Genomic DNA, 21,619 nt, shown 5'->3' with positions numbered 1-21,619 from the left:
TTTGTGTGTGTATGTGTGTGTGTGTGTGTGTGTGTGGTACCTAGGGACTTGTACATACCAGAAACGCACTCTACCACTGAGCTATGCTCCCATAATCCCCGCCTTTTTCCCTTTTTCTTTTTGAGACAGGCTGCACTAGGACTCTTGTCTTCATGCCTCAACCTTCTGAGTGCTTGACTTATAAATGTGTGACTGTATGTGGATCAGAGGTAATCCCCCCACCCCAAACATTTCCAGTTCATGGTTGGTTGAATCTACAGATGTTGATCGAATTGGGCCCTAAAAACATTACACATGAACTTTTCAGAACATTCTTATCATACAAAGAGCAGGCATTGTAGTCCCAGTCTTTCCTAGTAGCCCAGTGCAGCTGAGCTGCTCCCCAAATAGACAACGGCTACCTACAGTAGTCCACCAGTCCACCATGTCCTGCTGGGGTGATGCCAGGGAGAACGTAATTTAAGGAGAGTTTCTGCAGAGCAGAACCGAGAAGGGGCAGAGGACGGCCTCCTAGTGGGCCCCACGTGGCCCTTCCCACCCCTTGTCCCCCCCCCCTGTCCAGCAGCTCTGGAGGTTCAGCTTTGGATAGAGGCAGCTGAGCCCGTGGGTTGCTCTGGTACAAACAGAGGGTGCTTTGGTGGGTGGATGCCCCCACCGTCTGGACTTGGTTGCTGAGGTCCCAGAAGGTGGGAGAAGTAGTACAAGTTGGCCAAAGCAATGCTTCAGGAGTGTTACTTGTTTCTATTAGCTTCCTGCATAGGCACAGCACTCCTTTTGGATGGTATGATTTGGGCAGATTTTGAAAGCATCTTAGGGGATGGGTTTTCATTCATTCATTCATTTTGTTTTTTTGTTTTTTTGTTTTTTTTTTTTAAGACAGGGTTTCTCTGTGTGGCTTTGACTGCCCTAGAACTTACTCTGTAGACCAGGCTGGCCTCCAACTCACGAAGCTCCACCTGTCTCTGCTTCCTGAGTGCTGGGATTAAAGGTGTGGGTTTTTTTTTTTTTGCATTTATATTCATGGCAGCATTCTGAAGACTATTTGACTCACTGTTGCTCTGCCTCCGGTACTATTCACTGCAGCTAGCAAGATGTGAGGGAGGCAGAGAAGATGCTCTCTTGCACCAGAGAAACAGTCTGCATGTGGCAGGGACTTGGGAAAAACTAAGGGTCAGAAGGAGGAAAAAATAGAGGGCCTCCCCACCCCATAGCAGGTCTCCCCAGTTTATCCTAGTAGAACTGAAAGGGTTAAACAATTGATTCCAGCACCTTTGTTTGGTGGATGGGTTCAGTGCCATAGAAACTGCTTGACAGGATCTGCCGGGGGATAGGGTGGCAGTTCCATGTTTTTGTTGCCCGCCCACCTCACCTAAAGGGCACTGCCAGTCCAGTGTGTGAAGACATCATGTTGCTTCACATGGGAAGGTATGCCAAAAAGCACTGGCAGGGGACAAGGTCTTTATAAATTTGCATACACCTAAGTGTTTTTCTTTAAGAAGAAAGAACTTAAAGATGTCGTATGCAGTTCCCTAAGCAAAATGAGGGGAAACAGGCTAAAGTTGAAGAAGAATCCTAGGCCTGGAGACAAGGGGGACTCTGAAGGGCTGAGACCTGAATGGATTTGGGAGAAGCTCCCCACTGTGGGGAAGGTTCACAGGACCCCACGCACATTTGCTGTGACCATGGAGGGTACCAGACAAAGCCAGATGGATTCCAGTTCTGAGACTGAGCCTACGTTCTACCAGATGTAGGTAAGGCCTTGCCCTGAAAATCTTTCTTAATGATAAGTTAACACCACTTGAAACAGAACTAACATTTCTCCCTCATGGATCCGTGCCTCTAAGTACTAAGTTCAACATTCCAGACTTCTCTGCCAGACTCCACAGAGGGTCAGGCTCCGCAGTCAAGGCTTGAAACTAAGTTAAGCAGGTCTCCTCGGCAGAGAGCCCGCGCCAAAGTTATTGCTCTGTCCTTGGGGCTGACCTGACGTAGCTTCATTTCCCAGGCCACGTCTTAAAAGGTCTGGAGGTCTGAATGAGAAATGTCCCCTCGAGGCTCCTGTGTTTGGTCCCTAGCTGGTGGTACTGTTGAGGAAAAGTCCTAGTTTTCTTTCTGCTCCTGTGGTCACCTACCAAACCGACTTGGGAGAGGAGAGGGCTTATTTCATCTTACATTTTACAGTCCATCCCGAGGGCCGAGACCACAAAGGAACACTGCTTGCTCAGATTGCTTCCTTATATGGCCCAGGACCACATCAGTGGTGCCTAGGAGTGGCACTATTCACAGTGGGCTGGGCTCTCCCACATCAATCATTAATCAGGTAAACAACCCTAGACCAGTCTGATGGAGGTAATTCCGCAATTAGGGTTTCTTTTTCTAAGGTGATTTTAGTTCGCGTCAAGTCTCCTCACCCAGAAACTTGCAGAGAGAATGGCAGAAAAGTGGCAAGGGAAATCTCAGGGTGGCTCAGGGGTCTGGAGAGATAAAGACTCACTTTTCCAATCTATGGGCTCTGGGGAGATTTGCAGAACTCTGGGGTCTGCAGCTGGTGGCAACCCAGAGTTGGAAGGAATGAATGCCTTGGAAGGAATGAAGGGAGCTCAGCTTCAACTGGGGCCACCCTCCCTGGGAGGCTCCCTGGCAAAACACACACGGCCCTACTGGTGAAGAAGTCATCTCTGAAGACGGGCAGGGCTTCTTTTCATTAAGATGCACTTTATTGGAAACTTCGGGGAGGGGCCTTTCTGGGTGGATTTTGATGACTAGCTTTAACTACAGCACTGGGGTCTTCCCCCCAGCACCACCCTCTGGCCCCATCCCCACCCCGGCAAGGAGGCTTTATGCTTGCTCCAGGAAAAGCTGGCTAAGACACCCGTGCCCCTGAGTTCCAGATGTACACTCCATGAGGCCGCCCTTCTCCACCCTGCCCGTTCTGTTTACCCGCATAGTCCAACTTCCGCTGTCGGCAACGATGTAGGAACACATCCGTTTCCTCCGGGATTTCCACCTCCGGGATTTCCACCTCCAGGATTTCCACCTCCTCCAGAGGACTCGGGTATTGTCATTGTGAGGCCCAACCACAACGCGGCCGCAAGGAGGCACAAGAAAAGGGCCACTGCACCCATCTTCATTGGCACAGTCACTGGCATCTGAAAGAGAGAAAAATCAAAGCTGGGGTGATGCTGTGACCCAGTGCCCCACTCAGAAGCTCCCTTCCCCTCCAGAGTCCTCCTGGTAGGCTCCAGCCACTGATCCATTACCCAGCTGCTTGTACTCTGGGAGGATTGGAGCCTGCTCTGAGCTGGACTCTGTTGACTGACCTGGCTGAGGCCCCTCCCTGGCAGGCCATAGCTTTGTTGACACTCTTGTTCTGGCTGCCAGCTCTGAAGAAAGCTGTAAAACATGCCTGGCACTAAGGTTTAGGGCCCATGCTTTGAGCTTCACATCTGACTAGGAAGGGCTGGGGAGTTAGCTGAGTTATGTCCCTCAACTGTTCCTCTTTACCTCCGGCTTCTCTGCTACCTATCTCCGTGGCCTATGGGCTGCCAGAAGGTGGAGACGGTTGGACAGAGTGACCCTATGTCCAGAGGGGCTGCTGCTATGTGGGATGGGGCCACCACCCAGAGACCAGCTCTAAAATGTCACCTGGGGACAGAGGGTGCCTGACTGTGCCTTGCACTGTACTGAGCACAATGCGCTCCCAAAATAACTCTTTCTGGAGAAGGGGGCTGCGTAGAGCTTGAAGGTGGGCAGAAGACTCTATCCCTATTGTGTGGGGGGGGAGGTGGTGGGAGAGATGAGGGGTGGGGGAGGTGGGGGCTAAGGGGAGGTAGGGACAATGTTCCTGTTATGAAGCTTTCTGTCCCTTGAAGTAGCCCTTCAGTTGGGCTTAAGGTACGGACTTCTGATTAGCAGAGGGTTGGAGAGATGGCTCAGCGGTTAAGAGCATTACCTGCTCTTCCAAAGGTCCTGAGTTCAATTCCCAGCAACCACATAGTGGCTCACAACCATCTGTAATGAGGTCTGGTGCCCTCTTCTGGCCTGTGTGCAGGCATTCACACAGACAGAATATTGTATATATAATAAAGAAAGAAAGAAAGAAAGAAAGAAAGAAAGAAAGAAAGAAAGAAAGAAAGAAAGAAAGAAAGAAAGAACTTGCAGCAGAGGCTATTTAGGCATGATCGATCGACCCTATTGATCCCAGAGACTGGGGCTTTGGATCCCTAACTTTTGCTCCAGTAACCACGCCCCATCACAAGAATACATCCAAAGACCCCGACACCCTCAGCCCTCACTTGGGAGCATGAGATGGGAGGGTATGTCTCTTGATTCTCAGTGGAACTCTTTTCTGCATTCTGCTTCCAGAACCTCAACTCTAACAGGAAATTCTTCCTTTTGGTCCTACAAATTGAACATACTTTTCAGTCTCACACTCTGAAGCATGCCAAACATGCATGACTCCCCCATCCTAAGAACTTACACTGCAAGAATGCAATAAGTGCTCGTCTTGGGTAAGCTAACCACGCCTCAGATCTTACTCATCTCCATCAATCCATACATTACCCATTCAACTATATCTATCTATCTATCTATCTATCTATCTATCTATCTATCTATCTATCTATCTATCATCTATCAATTCATCCATCCATCTACCCACCCATTCACCTATCTATCATCTATCTATTCATCCATCCATCTATCTACCCACCCATTCACCTATCTATCTATTCATCCATCCATCTATCCACCTACCCATTCACCCATCCATCATTCAGCCCTCTACCTAGTTACATGTCAGGTTGTGGCATATGGGTGGATCAATTGTTGTGCCTGGGCTCACAAAGCTTGTGGATCATCCAGAGTCAGAGCATGGTATGGCCTGGGGAAGATGGCAGCTGAATTCCTGGCCACCACCGCCTGGCCAAATTTTTTTACTCTGAGTTCCTATGAAATCGCAAATGACACACCATTGTGACTGAGGAAACTACAGTCTTTTCACTGAGAACTAACCCCGCAAATTTCTGCCTCCACAGTCGCTCCGGCTCATGAGGGCATGCTAGTCCCATTTCCAAGGAGGCTTTAGGTTATAACACATGTGAGCATTTAGAGATCTTGTGATGAGCAGTGAAGTCTGTCAACTTTCTGCTTCTGCCATTAGCCGTCTGTAGAGATAAGACTGATACAAAAAGAATCCCTTGTTCTCAGGCAATTGTATAGATTCTTTACTATGCAATGAAGAAAATATAATTCATGGTATGCATGTGTAGAAATTCTTTCACACTTAAATAAAAAAATGCTAAGGGACAGAGAACCAGCAATAATGCATGAAGAGGGAATTCCCTCTACTTTGAAATAAGAAAAAAAAAAGATAGCTTGCCATACCATAGGTTCATAAAAAAAAAAATTGTGTCTGGCCCAGTGGTGGTGCACTCCTTTAATCCCAGCACTTAGAAGTCAGAGGCAGGTGGATCTCTGTGAGTTCAAGGCCAGCCTGGTCTACAGAGCTAGTTTCGGGACAGCTGGGATTGTTACACAGAGAAACTCTGTCTCAAAAAACAAAACAAAAAAAGTAAAGGAATGTGATCCATAAACCAAATACCCCATATTGTCAATTCATCAACTATGAAATCCCTCTCTAAAAGTCTATTACTAAAACATTTTGAAATTCTTCTCTAAGTAATGACATTTAAAATAAGACTTTATAGTAACAAATTGTAAACTATACTCAATACGGAAAATATTTGTATGTTATGGAAACATAATATGTGGATCTAACTATTGTATCGTAACTTCTTGGTTGAATTAAAATACTTCTCTTTGGATTTGTGACATTAATATAAAACCTTAACTCATTTATATATAATTCTAAAGACTCAGTGTTGAGTGAAACCCATACTCAGAAGACATCAATAGAGGAAGAATGGATAGGCGAACCTCGTGGCATCAGTACCCACTCTTAGGATAAACTCAAAGAGACCTACACTGAGATGCGTATTTCAACTACTGAAGACCAAAGGCAAAGAAAACCTTGAAAGAAGGAGGAAAAGAGGTAACTCGTTCTGCAGACTCCTCAATAATCATTAGCAGCCGACTCCTCACGAGGAATCCTGGAGTCCAGCAGAAATGGGATGATGTAGTTCAAGAGCTGACACAAGCAGCCAACCAACTAGCAGTCAACCAAAAATCCTATATCCGGGAAGGCTGTCCTCAAAATGAGAGGGAGAAAGTAATCACGAAGCTAAGGGAACAGATGAGGATGGACTTCACCGTCAGTGGGGCTGTATTGCAAGAGATGACAAACCAAATGTTCGGGTGGGAATGAAAACCACGGTGAAGATAGATGCAGAATAGGTATGAAGATCTCCATTAGAGGCAAGTAATAAAATTAAAAGTTTTTTATTTTCATGTAGTGTGTAGCTCCCCCTTTAAAATACAAGATTGGAAGACATTAAATATAAAGAACCGTAAATGTATCCTTAGTTAGGTATACTGTACCTAAAGATATAAATTGTGGCAGTAATAATATACAAAAGGAGGAGAACAGAGAGCTATGGAAGAACATGTTTTTATAAGTAATGGAAGTTACGTGCATCTATTCAAATTGAATTTGGTAACTTTGGGAGGTCTTATGTAACCTACATAGTAAATCTGTACAATATACACAAAAGGAGATTAAAAGTTAACCAAATGTTATACATATGTGTGTATGTATATATATATAAATATATACATATGTATAGCATTTGAGATATATATATATCTCAGCTGATCACATGGAGGAGTGGAAATGGGATAGGGGAGCTAAAAACAACTTTTTTAAATGGCAAAATAAGTCATTGACTATTGGTGACTACTTTAAATTTAAATCGCTCACTTTGTAGGCTCAGGAGAGCTAGTCCAGTGGCAGGGGCCTTGAAGAGCTGGCCCTGCCCGTCAACTGCAGCTGCAAAAGGAGAGCTGGCCCCTGTGTCATGGGCTCAGGAGAACTCACCCCTACAGCAAGGGCACAAGGGTGCCTGAGAGAGCTGGTTCCGCCCCTTTCTGGCAACCACAGCATCTTGGGTACAGGAGAACTGGCCCTAGCCTGGGTGGGGGGTGTTGTTGGGTTGCTTTGTTTTGTTTTTTCGATTCTTTGGGGGCCCACTACCCAGCTTCCAAATAAAAACACAGAGACTTATTCTTACTTATTCTTAAATAAGCCTTAGCTCGGCTTATTCGTAGACAATTTTTCTTAAATTATCCTGTCTACCTTTGCCTCTGGGCTTTTATCTTTCTCTATTCTATATCTTTTTTCCTTCTTACTCTGTTGCTAGTAGGGTGGCCTGCCCTGGCATCCTCCTCTCCTTCTACTTTCTTTGCTCCTTCCTTCTCTCTCTTCTGTTTCTTCCTTCTGCCTGGCAACCCCAGCTACCCCTCTCCTGACTAGTTTTGATCATTCAGTTCTTTATTAGACCTATCAGGCATTTCAGGCAAGCAAAATAACACAGCTTCACAGAGTTAAACAATATAACATAAAAGAATACAGCACACCTTTGCGTCATTAAACAAATATTCCACAGCATAAACAAATATAGCACATCTTAAAATATATTCCACAACACCAAGCACGCATCAGTACACAAATGCAGACACATAAAATAATAAAAGTAATTCTTAAAAAAAAACTTAAAAAAAAAGAAAAGAGAGAAAGAAAAATAAACGCCCAACCTTTAGAAGGCCTCGTCTAGCATGGAGCACTTGCCATTAATCCCAGTGCTTGGTAGAGGTTGAAGCAGGAGGATTGCCTGGGCTATAATAGTGTGTTATAGACCTGCCCAGGTTACATAAAGGGATACTGTCTCAAGAAACAATCAAACAACAAGAAAAACAAAAACAAAACTATGAGGAAACAAAAGGAGATAGAGACTAATGGCAGTGCTTTAATGATTAAGGGCCCCGTTCTGTGAAGGAGTTAGTTACAAGAGGACTATTATAAAGAAGTAAGTCTGGGAGGCAGCTCTCTGGCGTCTGGACTCATCTGCCATTTTGGGGCCACGTACCACATGAGGCAGCCAAAGGGTTCCCTGCCAAAGCCAGGCAGATGCTAGTACCATACTCTTATACCCACAAAACTAAAAGTTCAGTTAATCCCGTTTCTTTATAAAGTAACTATCTTTGAGTATTTTATTTTAGACAACAGACTAATATAAAGATATAACATATATGATGCACATATAACTATATATGTGTATGGAGTTTTCAATCATTGGCAGAATTAAATAGAGAAATGGATAACTTGATGATAACAGTTAGAGAACGCAATAGCATACTTTTGAAGTTTTTTTTATTGCATTTACTCATTGTGGGGGATGCACAGACCATAGTATGCATGTGGAGGTCAGGGGACAATTTATGGGAGTTTCTTTTTACCCTCTGGGTCCTAGGAATTGAACTCTGATCATCAGGCTTGGATTGGCACCAAGTGACTTTACCTACTGGGTCATTTCAATAAAGAAATAGGGAAGCCAAACAATACCGTAAACCTATTGAATGTATTAAGATAAACCTAACAGCTCACATAACAATAGGATAATAAACATGTTCCCCAATGAGACTATTCCTGTGTTTAGACACAGGAATATTCTCACAAAAGCAAGTCTTAATGGATAACAAATGTGAAATCATACAGCATGAGTTTTGAATTCCATGGAGTGAAACTAGAAAATATCATGATCATAGTTGGAAACTTCAGCACTCTCTTGAAAGGACTCAGTGGACAAAGGTGTTTGCTGCAAGCCTGAAGAATGCTGGAAAAATCACAAGCAGGTTGAAATGAAATAACACACATTTTTGGTGATATTAAGAATCAAACCCAGGGTCTCATGCCTGCTAGGCAATTTATCTGTCCCCAAAGGACATCCTCAGTCCATCAACAGCACACCAGTAAACAGAAAAACAGATCGGGATGGAGACCAGAGAATAATCAGAAAGAAATGAAAATGAAGTACAATATACCAAGGTAGACTGGATACAGAGAAAGCTGGTCATGCTCTCAGTTCACTGTAAGAAAAAGTGAATGACTGGGTAGCGGTGGCACACACCTTTAATCCCAACATGTGGGAGGCAGAGGCAAGCAGATCTCTGTGAATTCGGGGTCAGCCTGGTCTATGGAATGAGTTCCAGGACAGCAAAGGCTACACGGAGAACCCCTGCCGAAAGAGAGAGAGAGAGAGAGAGAGAGAGAGAGAGAACAGTGAGTGGAGCTGGAGCTGGAAAGAGGGCACCATGGTTAAGAAGAACACATACTGATCTTCCAAAATGTTGGGCAGCTCACAACCACCTGTAATTCTAGCTCTAGGATATCTGATGTCCTCTCTGTCATCTGCAATGAATACACACACACACACACTAAATAATTGTTTAAAAAAAGAAACAGGAAATACTTATATCAAAAAAAAGGGCTGGATGTGGTGGTGTGCACCTTTAATCCCAGAGAATAGGAGGCAGAGAAAGGTAGATCCCTATCAAAGTTAAATCCTTCCTTTTTATTTAGACAAGAAGGGGGAAATGTTGTGGAATATTACTTTACCAAGGCAAAGATGTGTTACATTTGCTTATGCTGCATTTGTTTAATGTTGTAAAGATGTGTTGCTTCTTCACCTTGCCTGCCTAAGGTACCTTATTGATTCAATAAAAAGCTGAATGGCCAATAGTGAGGCAGAGGAGAAAAAATCAGGGCAAGTGGATAGAAAGAATAAGAAGGAGGAAAAATCTAGGCGAGAGAGAAAGAACAAGGGAGAAAGGGAAGAACATCCCTGGGCCAGAAGCCAGGCAGCCACCAGCAAGCCTAACACAAGAAGTAGGAAAGAAGGACATACAGAAAGAAAGAGAGAGAGAGAGAGAGAGAGAGAGAGAGAGAGAGAGAGAAGAAGAAGAAGAAGAAGAAGAAGAAGAAGAAGAAGAAGAAGAAGAAGAAGAAGAAGAAGAAGACGGAAGGAAAGAAAAGAAAAAACCCAAAGCAAAGCATAAAGAGAAACAGATTAAAATAAGACCTAAGATAAGACCAAACATTCATAACTAATGATAAGTCTCCATGTCATGATTTGGGAGCTGGTTGGTAGCCCAAGAGAAAGTGTGCAACAGGTTTCTGTGAGTCCAAGACTAGCCTGGTCTGCATAAGAAGTTCAGAAATAAGCCTTTATATGTGTTGTGGTCTAATGATTTGTAATAAAGATATTAAGAACATAAAACAAAGACCACCATCTCAACACATAGTGTTGGTGGCTATAAAGCCAGAGAGTCACATGTCCAAGAATATACCGTATATCAAAACTGGGTCACAGTTTTACATCTAAGTACAAAAAGTACAGAACTCTTAGAAGAAAATACAGGAGGAAACTGTCATTAAATTGTCATGGATTTACCAATGATATTATTTTTTTATATCAAAAGCACAAGGATTAGAAGCAAAAAAGACAAGCAGGACTTCACCAAAGTTAAACCTCACTTTCTCCTTCCACGAACAGATTCAATATCTGGGTCCCCATACTTCTGAGGATGGGAGGAAATGGGGGGGTGTTGCTGCTTTGTTTTGTTTTTTTCTGTTTCACAAAAGGAATGAGAATGCCACAGAAGAAGAAAATAAGGGGCTGGAGAGATGGCTCAAGGGTTAAGAGTGTTTGCTGCTCTTGCAAATGATGGGTATTTGGTTCCTAGCATCCACAACCTGTGACTCCAGCTAGGGGATCCAATGCCCTCTTCTGGCCACTGTGGACAGATGTGGCACACACAGAGATACATAAAATAAAATTTTTCTAAGGAAGGCAACATGCTAAGACTGCCAGAATTGAGGCTGGCCATGGTCTCTGGAGCTCTTTGCCGAGCCCTGAGCCCATTAATGAGAAACATTGCAGTGTTTTAAAGAGGGTTAAAGAAGTATTTATGCTCAGAAACAAACACTTCGAAACACTATAAATAATGTATTCAAATCACATGAAATTGGAGGGCTAGAAAATGCTATCTTTGGCACGAATTTCTATCACTTTTCTAGGCATAACTTGTGTGTCTCAGTCTCTCCTCTTGTTTCCTCTGGCTTATGGAAAGTCTCTACCTCACACCAGAAGCCAAAAGTGCCCTTTTCACTTACCTGACCTGTGGTATTAGCTACTGGATTGCTTCTGACCTCAGCTGGGGGATTTCGATCCAGTTTGGAGCTGGCAGAGGTCCCTCTGCCAATGTTTGCTTCAATGGGTCTGAGAGTCTTGGAGAATGTTCTCAGAGGAAGCACAGGACAGGGGAAGCAGTTGGCTGTTGGGGAGGCAGTTGGAGAAAGTTCCAGGAAGTTCCAAGGAGGTGCTTTTACTTAGGGTGGTCAGGGGTAGGAAAAGAAGGGCGGGAGAGGTTGTGGTCCTCCAAAGGATTCTAAAGCAGAAAGCGGGAACTTCAAGGACAATTCTTTCCCTGCTCCTCTTATTTTTCAAGGGACGCTATAGAGGCAGGACGAGAAAGCTGCAGACAGATGCAGAGGGTCAAAAAGGCCAACAGCTGGCTGGGTTTGGCATATGGAGACAGATGAGCAGCACTGGCAAGTGTGCAAACTCGGGAAGGCTCAGACAGAAAACTTCCTTGGAGCCTTTTGCCTCCCCATCCTGTGTGACCTGAGATTCAGAGGAAGAACTCGCTCCCAGCCTCCGTAGCTGCAGTTCTTTCCTGCTGCAAATGGCCGAGCTCAGGACAAAACCCTGGGTCTCCCTCAGAACCTAGATCTCCTGCTGCGTTTGAATAGCCACACCCGGGTCTGCAACTTTATTTAATTCCTTCCAAAGAATTCCTCCTAGGAAAATAAAGGACCTGAGAACACGGACTCACAATCTCAGCTGCTTGAAATTGAGGCAAGAGAGACTTTCAAGATCAAAGCCAGACTGGGTTATGGAGGGCATTCAAAGCGAGTCCCAGCAACTTAGTGAGATCTTGTATCAAAATAAAACATGAGAAAAAGGTGGTTCTGGAGAGATGGCTCAGCGGTTATGAGCACTTGACTGCTCTTCCAGAGGCCCTGAGTTCAATTCCCAGCAAACACACCATCTGTAATGAGATCGGATTCCTTCTTCTGGTGTGCATGAAGACAGATATGCATAAAGTATGTTAATAAATAAATCTTTTTTTAAAAAAGGGGGGGGACCGAGAATGAGGCTCTTTTGGTAGAGTACTTATTTAGCACATTAAAAATCGTGGGTTTGATCATAGCATCACATAAACTTGGGCAAGGTGGTGCAGACTTGTGAATCACAGCACTCAGGAGGTAGAGATGAGAGAATCAAGAAGTTCAAGATCATCTTCCACTGCACAGTACATTCAAGGCCAGATACATGAGCTATATGAAATCCTGTTTCAAACAAATATTTTTTAAAAAGCAAAAAAGGGGGTGTAGGAGTATAGTTCAATCGCAAATCACTTGCCCGATATGCCCAAGGCATTACTTTTAACCCCCTGTACTGGGAAAGAGAAGAGAAGGGGAGGAAGAGGAAAGTACAGGAGAAGGAGAGGAAGTAGAAGAGAGAGAGAGAGAGGTCAAAAGAAGTTCATACACTAGTAGTTCATTTTCAACCCTGGCTGCCCATTAGAGACCAGGAAATAGCAAATGCTGTCATAACCGTGGGGAATTCTGTTGAACTCTCTGAGGACAAGACCCAGACACCTTAGATTCTTCCTTGGAGAGTCTGGACCTGCCAGCTCCGAGTTCCTTCCTTTACTTTGAAGGTGCTGACGGTAAGAAGATGCGGATCCCGCTACTGCCTAGCTCAAAGCTTAGCCCATTTTACCCAAACTGAAAGATGATGGTGGAGAGTTGGCCTAGGATGAACAAGTCTCTGGGCTCGATCCCCACTACGAGAAACAGAGCATTGCAAGACTACAGTTCATGAGGTGCCAGTGAGTGCCAGTTCAGTGAGGGCATCCCTTCCAGATCTTCCCTGCTGCCATCCAGGGGTCCTTGGGGCCACTGAACTACAGAAGAGCCATGAGATCATAGTTGGTGCCGGCCTCCAGCCTCCCTTTTTGGAAGCACCTCCAAAGCAAGCTTCAGGACAGGCATATCTAACTGCCCCACGGTTTCCTGAGCAGGTCTGCAGGAAGGAAAGGGTGGATAACCCTTCCTGCCTCTGCTCTTAGTCTTCAGGTATCCTGCTCTCCTGGATTTTGGTGCCACTGAGCCTGTATAAGGCCAGGGACAGTGCTGGCATTCACCAGGTACCAAGCACCCTGTGAGCATGTCTAACTTGCACTGTTCCATTTAATCCAGCCCTGTGACCTAGGTCCGGGCTTGGCTGCTGAAGTTTGGCATACTTATCAAAGGCTACACAATTAGTGAATGGAAGAGTTGGATCCCAACCCAGATTCTTCTGTACCCAAAGCCTGTGTGCTTACCCCTCCCCCACGCTAAGATATCCTCCCCAGCTGCCTGCATTTTCTGTCTTCGCCCCAAATGTCCTGTGAACATAAATGTCCCTTCCTTGTCGCAAACTGTCTCTTTGGTTCACACTCCCCTAAAAGTGCAGCAGCCGCAGGACATTTAGAGTCCTGTTTCTTGGCCATCCTACTCATTCATTTAATCATTCGCTCATTCAATCAACAGACAGTCTCTGGGTCTTCTCCAGGCCAGAGGCTGCCAGTCTCTTACTGCGATATCAATGGGGGATTAGAAAGGAGAAAAAAAATAGGAGTCTCAGCCAGGCTTGGAGTGGTGGCTTAGCTGTTTTCTTCTGAGGGAAGGTGAGTGGAGAAACGGCCAAATCCTAAACCTCTTCGAGCCCTCCCATGTGCAAAGCGGTGATCTCAGCCTGCATGCTAGTCCCAGGCCGCACACAGAAGCATGCGGTTTAATGCACTTGCTTAATATCAGATACTGTGCTAAGAAGGAACAGACACTTATAAAGGGCAGAGAGCAGGTCCTGAGCTAAAGGGCTGCCGTGGGTCAGAGTTAGTTTTAGGGCCATGGTCTCATGAGACTAGAATTGAAGATTATGTGGTATGTCAGTGAGTCTTCAAGGCTGTGCTCTGTAAGCTCGACCTCTGTTCTTTGATGGGTCTAGAATGCGTGTATCAAATCCTTAGGGCCTGCCTTAGTCCCAAACCCTCACATCTGATCATATGATTGCTGTGCTGTAGCCAGATGGAAGACTGAATACAGCCAAGTCATCAAACCCAAGACAATCACCTACAGCAAGGGTAGCTGGTTGAATGGGAGAGGCCCTGGCCCGTGGGCCAGCCAAAACAAAAACAAAACCAAACAAAAACAAAAGCAAAGATCAGGCCTGAGATAAGAATGGGGTCTTGATCTCCTCTTTGAGATCTCAAAGGAAAGCTGAGTGTGACCTGCCCACAGTCCTCCTCCTGGCATGCCTACTCAGAGAGGAGGCCTATCAGAGGGTACCTGCTAGGAACAGGGCAGGTCTGTGTGTGATCATTTCCCACACCATCCAGGGGGGTATGGAAAAGAGTCAGGGGAGTCTCGCTATTGTAGGAGAGGGGGATGGAGTGACCTGGAGGCAGATTTCTAGTATAAGGGAAGCAATCATAGATGAGATGGTAAGTCCTCTTGTGGGATGTCTGGGGACTCACAGGAAACTCTTTAGCAGAATGTCTAGAGAGGTCCTACCATGCCCCCACCAGGGGCATTACAGGGAAGATTCCACTCTTTGGTAAAGGGTGGATTTGGAGCTCTGGATATGCAGCCTATGCTCTGTGGAAGTCCTTTAAGAACCATTGGGATAAGTCATGTGGGGAGGGGAAGCCAAGTGTTGGAGCGTGATTCTGTTTTGCATTGGGATTCTGTGTTAGTTACCGTTCATGTCACCATGATCAATAACCTAACACATCAATGACAGGAGATAAGATTTGTTTTGGTCAGGGTTTCAGAAGGTTGCAGTGTGTCATAGTGAGGAAGGCCTGGCCGAGTTCCTCGAATCTGCTGGAGCAAAGACTGAGATGGAGCAGAGAGAACTGGGACCAGGGACCACAGGAGCTTCAAATGCTCACAACCAGTTCAATGGGTGGACCAAGGAATGAGCAAACTAATAGAGGAGAAATAATGAAATCAGTGGGCAAAAGGTAGCATCCGTGGCTTCTTCCACGGTGGCTGTCCTGGCTAGTTTGTCAACTTGACACAAGCTAGTCATCTGAAAGGAGGGAGGCTCAACTGAGAAAATCGCTTTTTAATATCCAAGCACAGGAGACCGTTTTCTTAACTAGGATCGATGTGGGAGGGCCCAGTCCATTGTAGGTGGTGCTATTCCTGGGCTGGTGGTCCCTTGGTTCTATGAGAAAGCAGGCTAGCAAGTCATGGGGGGGCCAAGCCAGTGAGCAGCACCCCTCCATGGCCTCAGCAATAGCTCCTCCCTCCAGGTTCCTGCCCTGTTCCAGATTCCAGTCCTGTCCTGACTTCCTTTGGTGATGAACAGTGATGTGGAAGTGTAAGCCAAACAAACCCTTTCCTCCCTAAGTTGCTTTGGTCATGGTGTTCCTCCCTAAGTTGCTTTGGTCATGGTGTTTCATCACAACAATTGCAACCCTAATTAGGACAGTGGGAGATGCGACGAACCTCTCGCAAACAGAATTTTGTCCTGTGCCTAGAGACACAACTAAGGCCGGTCATCCAGCCTCCAGGACACATTACCCACTCCAGACCCCTATCAGTACCGCCCACAAGCCTCTTTGCACCCCTCATCCCTTGATGATGTTCAGGCTCACTCATCATCCACTCTACTCAGACCATTTAGAGACAAGAGCCGGCGCCACACATCTGATCTACAGCACACTCTCACTTCTGGTCTTTAAACGCTACCCCTTCTGGGTGCTTACTGCCATCCTGTCTTGCCATCCACAGCCTGGGGCTCACCCCAATGCTTTGCCTCTCCCAGAAGTACTTCACTTTAACAGCTGGACATTTCGTAAGGCTTCCTAACAACCTCCTTCCAGCTTTCCAATCCATTCACTGCTTTATGCTACAACTCTGTCTCGGTTATGTCCTTCCTGATCTACAAACCTTTGCAAACCTTCCCCTTCCTCAATAAGCCTTCTTCCCCCTGCCTCTCTCCTTTCTATTCTGCAGGGTAAAATAGGAGTTATTGACAAGAGTTTCCAGAATTGTCCCACCTTCCTTCCAACATGGGACGTCGTTGGACCTAAGGGATCTAAGACTTACCCCCTTTCCTGACTTCAGGCCTCTGTCTCCTGCCAGTCATTTATTTCTTTCCCTTCTCTTCATCTGTGATCCCTCCCTTTCATTTATTTGCGTTAGCTTAGGAGCTCTTTCTAAGAATGTTTTCAAAAGCCTTCCGTGGTGAATGTTGTGATGTGTCAACAGGCGCCCCCTCCTGGACAGAAGTATATACTCGCCTTTCCTACCTTGCTGTTGACAGAGTTTAGCGCCCTTCAGGACTTGCCAAGGGCAGCTGCCTTGGGCCACACTAACACTCATCCTCAGGGCAGGTCTTCTCCAGTGAGTGATAAGTTTATTTCATTAAGTTGTAAATCTCACAGACACATGACTGCCAAAAACAGGGACTCCCAACTCACGCATCCCAACAAACAGGAGCCTCAGGAGAGGAGTATGGACTTCCCATGCATGGATCCCTGGGAAAGATAAGTATCCCAACGGCAGAAGGTGTGCCACACAGGGCCACTTGGTGAAACACAGTCATCCAGGAAACTGAGTGCGTGGGGGGACCCTACCAAGAGCCTTTGCTGTGACTTCTACTGAAAATATTAGCAAAGAAAGCGAAACAAGGTCCTTCAGCTCCTTTGGAGTCATTTAAATGGGCTTGAGGATGTCCCTCTCCCCAGTGTCAGAACCTGACCTGTCTAGTTAGGCATGGTTGGGGTGGGTCATAGTGGGTAAGTCCAAAAGAAATGACAGGAAAGCATTGGCTTTGGATTGCTATAAATGTAAAAAGCCGTTCTTATTGGGGGGAGGATTTCTCACCTCTGAGAACAGCCAGCCCAGAGGGCGAGCCAGTCTCTCAAGGGTAGCAATCCCACTCCACGTCAAAGTACCAGAAAAAAACAAACAGAAATTAGAAAGATGTTAGGCCCAGGCAGAGCCAAGCTCCCTTTCTCAGTTCCCTGATAGATGGATGATGGACGGACCTCCGCAGCTCTGCAGCTCCTGCCAGCTCTGCAAAGGTCTTCATGGTCGCTGGATCACAGGCCCTCTCCCCGAGTGACGCCATCCATGCCGCTTTCCCCACTCGGCCCTCCCTAAGAACTCGCCTGCCCGCAAACTCTCATCTTGGCATCTGTTGCCCAGGGAACCAATATAGATACTCTCCACACCCCCACAAACCCACTAACCACCACCCCTACCTCTTCTTTCTTTCACAGCCAAACATCTTGGAGGAAGAACTCTAGCTCCTGGCCTCCACGTCTCCTAGTTGCCCATGGACTGAGGCTAACGCCTCAACTCAGAAGACGAGTTTTGCTGCCCACATGCTGGGCGTCCATAGGGCTGATACCCGGCCACTGCCCACTTTGAGTCTCTTCCCCTGGTTGGCCCTACACTTGTCTGGCTTTCTTTCCACATCCCTGGCTGTGCCTTTTTCCTCTCTTGTACGTGCGTCTTGGTCCATCTTTTAAATATCATTGTCTCTTGGGTTCGTCTCCTTAGATTCTTGTCCTCTTAGGTTCTGCCAGGACAACCGTGGCTCTCTCTTTGCTTCAGTAAGCCCTTACAGTCATGACTTGCACATCTGTCTTGGAACATCTGCTCTGCTCAACCAACTGTCGCCTCTTCAATATTCCTCGGGTATCTCATGCTGGAACTTGAGTGAAACAGGTAGGGGTGTTTTCTCTTCCTCCATTCTCCTTGATTTGGCTGTTCATCCACCCAGCACCCTGACCTCAGATTTGGAGAGACAGCTAGAATGTCCCATCTTCCCCTGCTTCCAGCAAAAGGCAAGCCCTTCTGAGTCTCTCACCTGACCAGCTTTGGCTGACTTATCCCCTGGGCATGGTGAGGAGGGCTCAGTTCTTTGAGGGGTCTGCACAACTCCTTTTACTTTTGAAAAACTCCTAAGAAAAATAGTTAACACAATCCACCCTGGAGCATATTTCTCTTTATGCCAAATAGAGTCATCAGATGTAAGTTTAATTGTGTGCGTGTGTGTGTGTGTTTGTGTGTGTGTGTGTGTGTGTGCATGGCCGAGCTTCTGCGCAGCTGTGCATATGTATGGAGGCCAAAGGACAACCTCAGTGTCACTAGCAAGGAGTCATCAACCTTGGAGTCTCACTGGTCCTGGTCTGGCTGGCTCACAGCCGCAGGAACCCACCTGTCTTCACCTTCCCAGAGCTAGGGTTAGAAGTGGATACCAAGGCTTTTCACCTGGGTCTCCTAGACTCCGGTCCTCATGCTTGCAAGTATTTTATCAACTAAGCGTTTTATTCTCCAAGCCTCCGGAGCTCACTATGTACATCAGGACAGCCCACAGCTCACAGAGATCCACTTGCCTCTGACTCCCGAGTGGTGGGATTAAAGGTGACCACACCATCCCTTCATAGTTTGCAGTTTTGTTAATGGAGGAAGTAGCCCACTAAAGCCATCAAGTTCACTCTCCAACATTCCCCAGAGCAGATACTTGGCATCAGCCCGGCAGCTAAAGCCATCCGCCCTCCCAGTGTGTCCTAAAGGCATTCCTTCCTCGCCTTGCCCTGTTCCACACCGTTATTGTCGTTATTGTCGTTCTAAACTGCTCACACCCTGAGCCTCAGCAGTTCCAGGAACCTCCAACACTGGGTCCACGCCCAGGCTTTTTGACGCAGCATATCTGAGGTAAGGCCAGAGATAGGCTTTTCTGTCCTGCTCTTCGCTGCCCAGTCTTTGAGAACCCTCGGCCTCAGTTGTGCCCCAATGTCTTCAGGTTGGAAAACATACTACCTGCTGTGCAGAGTCCTTTGTGGTTGTGTGGCATTTAATCACGGCACGGTGCTCATCCTTCATCCCGCCTTTCAGAATCTAGCTGCAGTGGCTATAGTTTTTCATGAAAGCTTGCTCTCCGTCTGGCCCCTGGGTTTGTGACATGCCCCCTGTCCTCTGCCTGGACCATCTATAGCTCTATAGCTCTCCTTCTCTCTCCCTGAACTGGCTGGCACCTTTTAACCTTCTGTAGCTGTGCCCCAAAATAACCCCTGCACCCTCTGGGTACTCCTTTCTGGTAGCCTTCACTGTTCTGGGCTCCACCCACCTTGGTTCTCGGCTCTTCCCTTTCCTAAATTCAGCAACTTTAGCAGAAAAGATATGGTCTTTTTTACACCTGGTTGGGAGCCAGCTGGAGACACAAAGGACAATGACATTTGAAGGATGTCAGAGGAAGGACAAGAGCCAGGGACAACGAGGTGGGGAGGAGAAAGGAAACCTGGGAAACTAGAAGGCAAGCCAAGGAGGGCCCACCGTCAGCCAGGAAGTGGAGTAGGAGTATGTCAGACGGGAAGTTGAACTTTCTGTGATGAAATGACCACTGAAGGAACAGAGAGAGCCATGGAAGGGAGGAGGCAGCTCTCCAGAACCATTGAGGTCTCCTCCTGGCTAAAGCGACATGAAAAATGCTAAGCCAGAGACTGGAGACTCTTCTAGACTCCAGAGAATGCTGGCCACAGGGAAGCCTCTGCTGCTGCTGCTGCTGCTGCTGCTTCCTCTGGCCACCTCGTCTCTTTCCTCCCTTCCTGCCCCCACCCTTGTGGTCAGATGAAACCCACCCCAGTCACCTGACCCCTCTGAGGCTCCCAGCCAGCTCTGGGAAGTCATGTGACCACTTAGGCATGCATGACAGGCTCCCTGGGGATGCTTTGAGGGGTGACCTTGTGCCCAACTCCTTCCTTGCAAGTGGGGCTGAGCCCCTGGTCTGGAGGAGGGAGGGGAGGAGAAGGCCTCTAAAGGGCCAGGGTGAGCTTGCCTCTCCCTTGGCTGATTTAGGGCCCCAGTTTCCTAGCCTGGGTTATGTAACACCTGAGGAGAACTAGGCTCCCCTGTCACCTGCACATTTTCTCTTTCTGTGGCGTGCTTCCTAGCCGCAGCTGCCTCTCAGAGCAGCTCTATTTTGGGAGCTGTTTTCGTTTGGCCTATATTAAGCACAGTCACAAGGCAGAGGCAAGGTGCGGGTGCAGGGTGGCCTGCGGGTTCTTTGTGTCTCTTTCAGTGTTAAGGGTGAGACAAACAGACAAGATGGAGCCTGCAGACCTAGAGGGGAGACTCAAGCGGCCCCGTGAGTCTCACACGAGGGCCCAAACGACAACAGAAAGCTGAGGTTCGGGTGGCCTCCCTTTGACTCCCACAGGCCTAGGGCTCTGCCCGATTTCACTTTCTAATTTTACTCCCCAAGGCCTTGCTAAGGGAGACTCCCATAGCCACGCAGCACAGGTCAGGAAGGTTTGGTTCCCTGAGGCCTGCAAGGCTTGGAGGCTAGGCTGGGTTGATGCTGGCTCGTGAAGTCTAGTCAGCAGGGCAGTCATGGGGTAGGTCCCCTCTCCTGGAAATCCCTTCCTGAGCTCATAATTAAACCACATGACCAGTAGGGGTAGAGCAAGGGCTTCTGGGAGGTGACTGGTTCAGTTTCTAGGACTCAGAGTTCCCCCTGTGAAGGCCTGTGAACAAAAGGGGCAAGGTCAATAATCTACCTCCTAAGTACACACTGTGTCCTTTTCTCCACTCCGTTTTGTCCCTTAAGACCCTATGGTCTTTCTAGACGTGCATTCCCTTCCAAGGGACCCAGTGTGTGTTCCCAGGCTGCTGACCCCAAAACCTACATCTCCTGTATCTTCTCTCTCCAAAGAGTCAAAACCTGCTGTCCCCCTCACCAAGGCAACAAGCCACCTCCACACCCAGATCAACACTTTACTAGAGTGCTGCTGTTGGCCAGGTCCTACCATTTACCTCCTACCTGACCTGTATCTTACAGGGGCTGAATGAGGACTTCCCAATGCCCTAAACACAGAGGGAAGATGCCAAGGTCACATGCAGGAAGCATTGCCGGCTACGGACAAGGTGTTAGTGCCTGGCTGGCAAGGAGATACTGAGTTTGTCATGCATACAAAATGGATCACGTGCTTCCCAACACAGCCAGCTGGAAATACCCCCAAGAAGTGAGGAGAGGCTCTCCTGGGAGCTGTTACACAGAGTGGGTTTTCGGTGATGCAAGTCCTGATGGGCAGAAGTGACCCAGGAGAGGGGGCAAGAAGATGTAAGCTAAAGGCAGAGATGAGGAAAGATGAAGATCTTTAGAACTTGAGTTTGGCCTTGAGAGTGTCAGATCTGAGCTGGGGGGCAGAGGACGGCTAGAACCTTCTAGAGGGACACAGCTCAAGACAAGACAGAGGAAAGTGCATCACCAGTGTAGGTAGGGCACTTCGAGAACAGTCCCTTATCTATGGTTTGCTCTATGTCGTCTGCGTTACCCTAGGTCAACTGCTGTCCAAGAGCGCTCAATGGAAGATTCCAGAAGGAAATAATTCTTATGTTTTAAATGTGCCTTAGTCAGAGTAGCACGTAGAAATCGAGCTTCCTCTGGCTCTGCCTCATGCAGGACCTACCACATCCTTTGGCGCAGTGTGCCCTCTGTGTACACACTGCCTGTCCAGCCACTTAGTCGCT

General features: G+C 47.0%; 1 protein-coding gene across 5 annotated transcripts in view; it reads right to left on the bottom strand.

The window, feature by feature from the left end:
• The window catches only part of Pebp4 (phosphatidylethanolamine binding protein 4), a 236,452-nt gene extending 217,365 nt beyond the window's left edge, over window positions 1-19,087 (bottom strand). Inside the window, exons 1-2 of one of the 5 annotated variants that reach the window (XM_085698678.2) lie at window positions 18,911-19,087; window positions 2,941-3,149 (exon numbers count right to left, since the gene is read on the bottom strand). In XM_085698678.2, the coding sequence (XP_085554804.2) occupies window positions 2,941-3,149; window positions 18,911-18,973 (272 nt within the window). In that variant the 5' untranslated portion in view covers window positions 18,974-19,087. Of the gene's footprint in view, window positions 1-2,940; window positions 3,150-3,260; window positions 3,307-11,128; window positions 11,313-18,910 lie in introns of those variants that run through there. The other 4 variants (XM_048422158.3, XM_048422159.3, XM_048422160.3 and 1 more) reach the window with 4 other exon arrangements.
• Between the last annotated feature and the right edge of the window lie 2,532 nt (window positions 19,088-21,619).

This window comes from Myodes glareolus, chromosome 12 (genome assembly GCF_982192425.1).
Source record: "Myodes glareolus chromosome 12, mMyoGla1.1, whole genome shotgun sequence".
Lineage (NCBI taxonomy): Eukaryota > Metazoa > Chordata > Mammalia > Rodentia > Cricetidae > Myodes > Myodes glareolus.
Note: the sequence above shows the minus strand (reverse complement) of the source record. Positions and strands in the feature narration are given on the sequence as shown.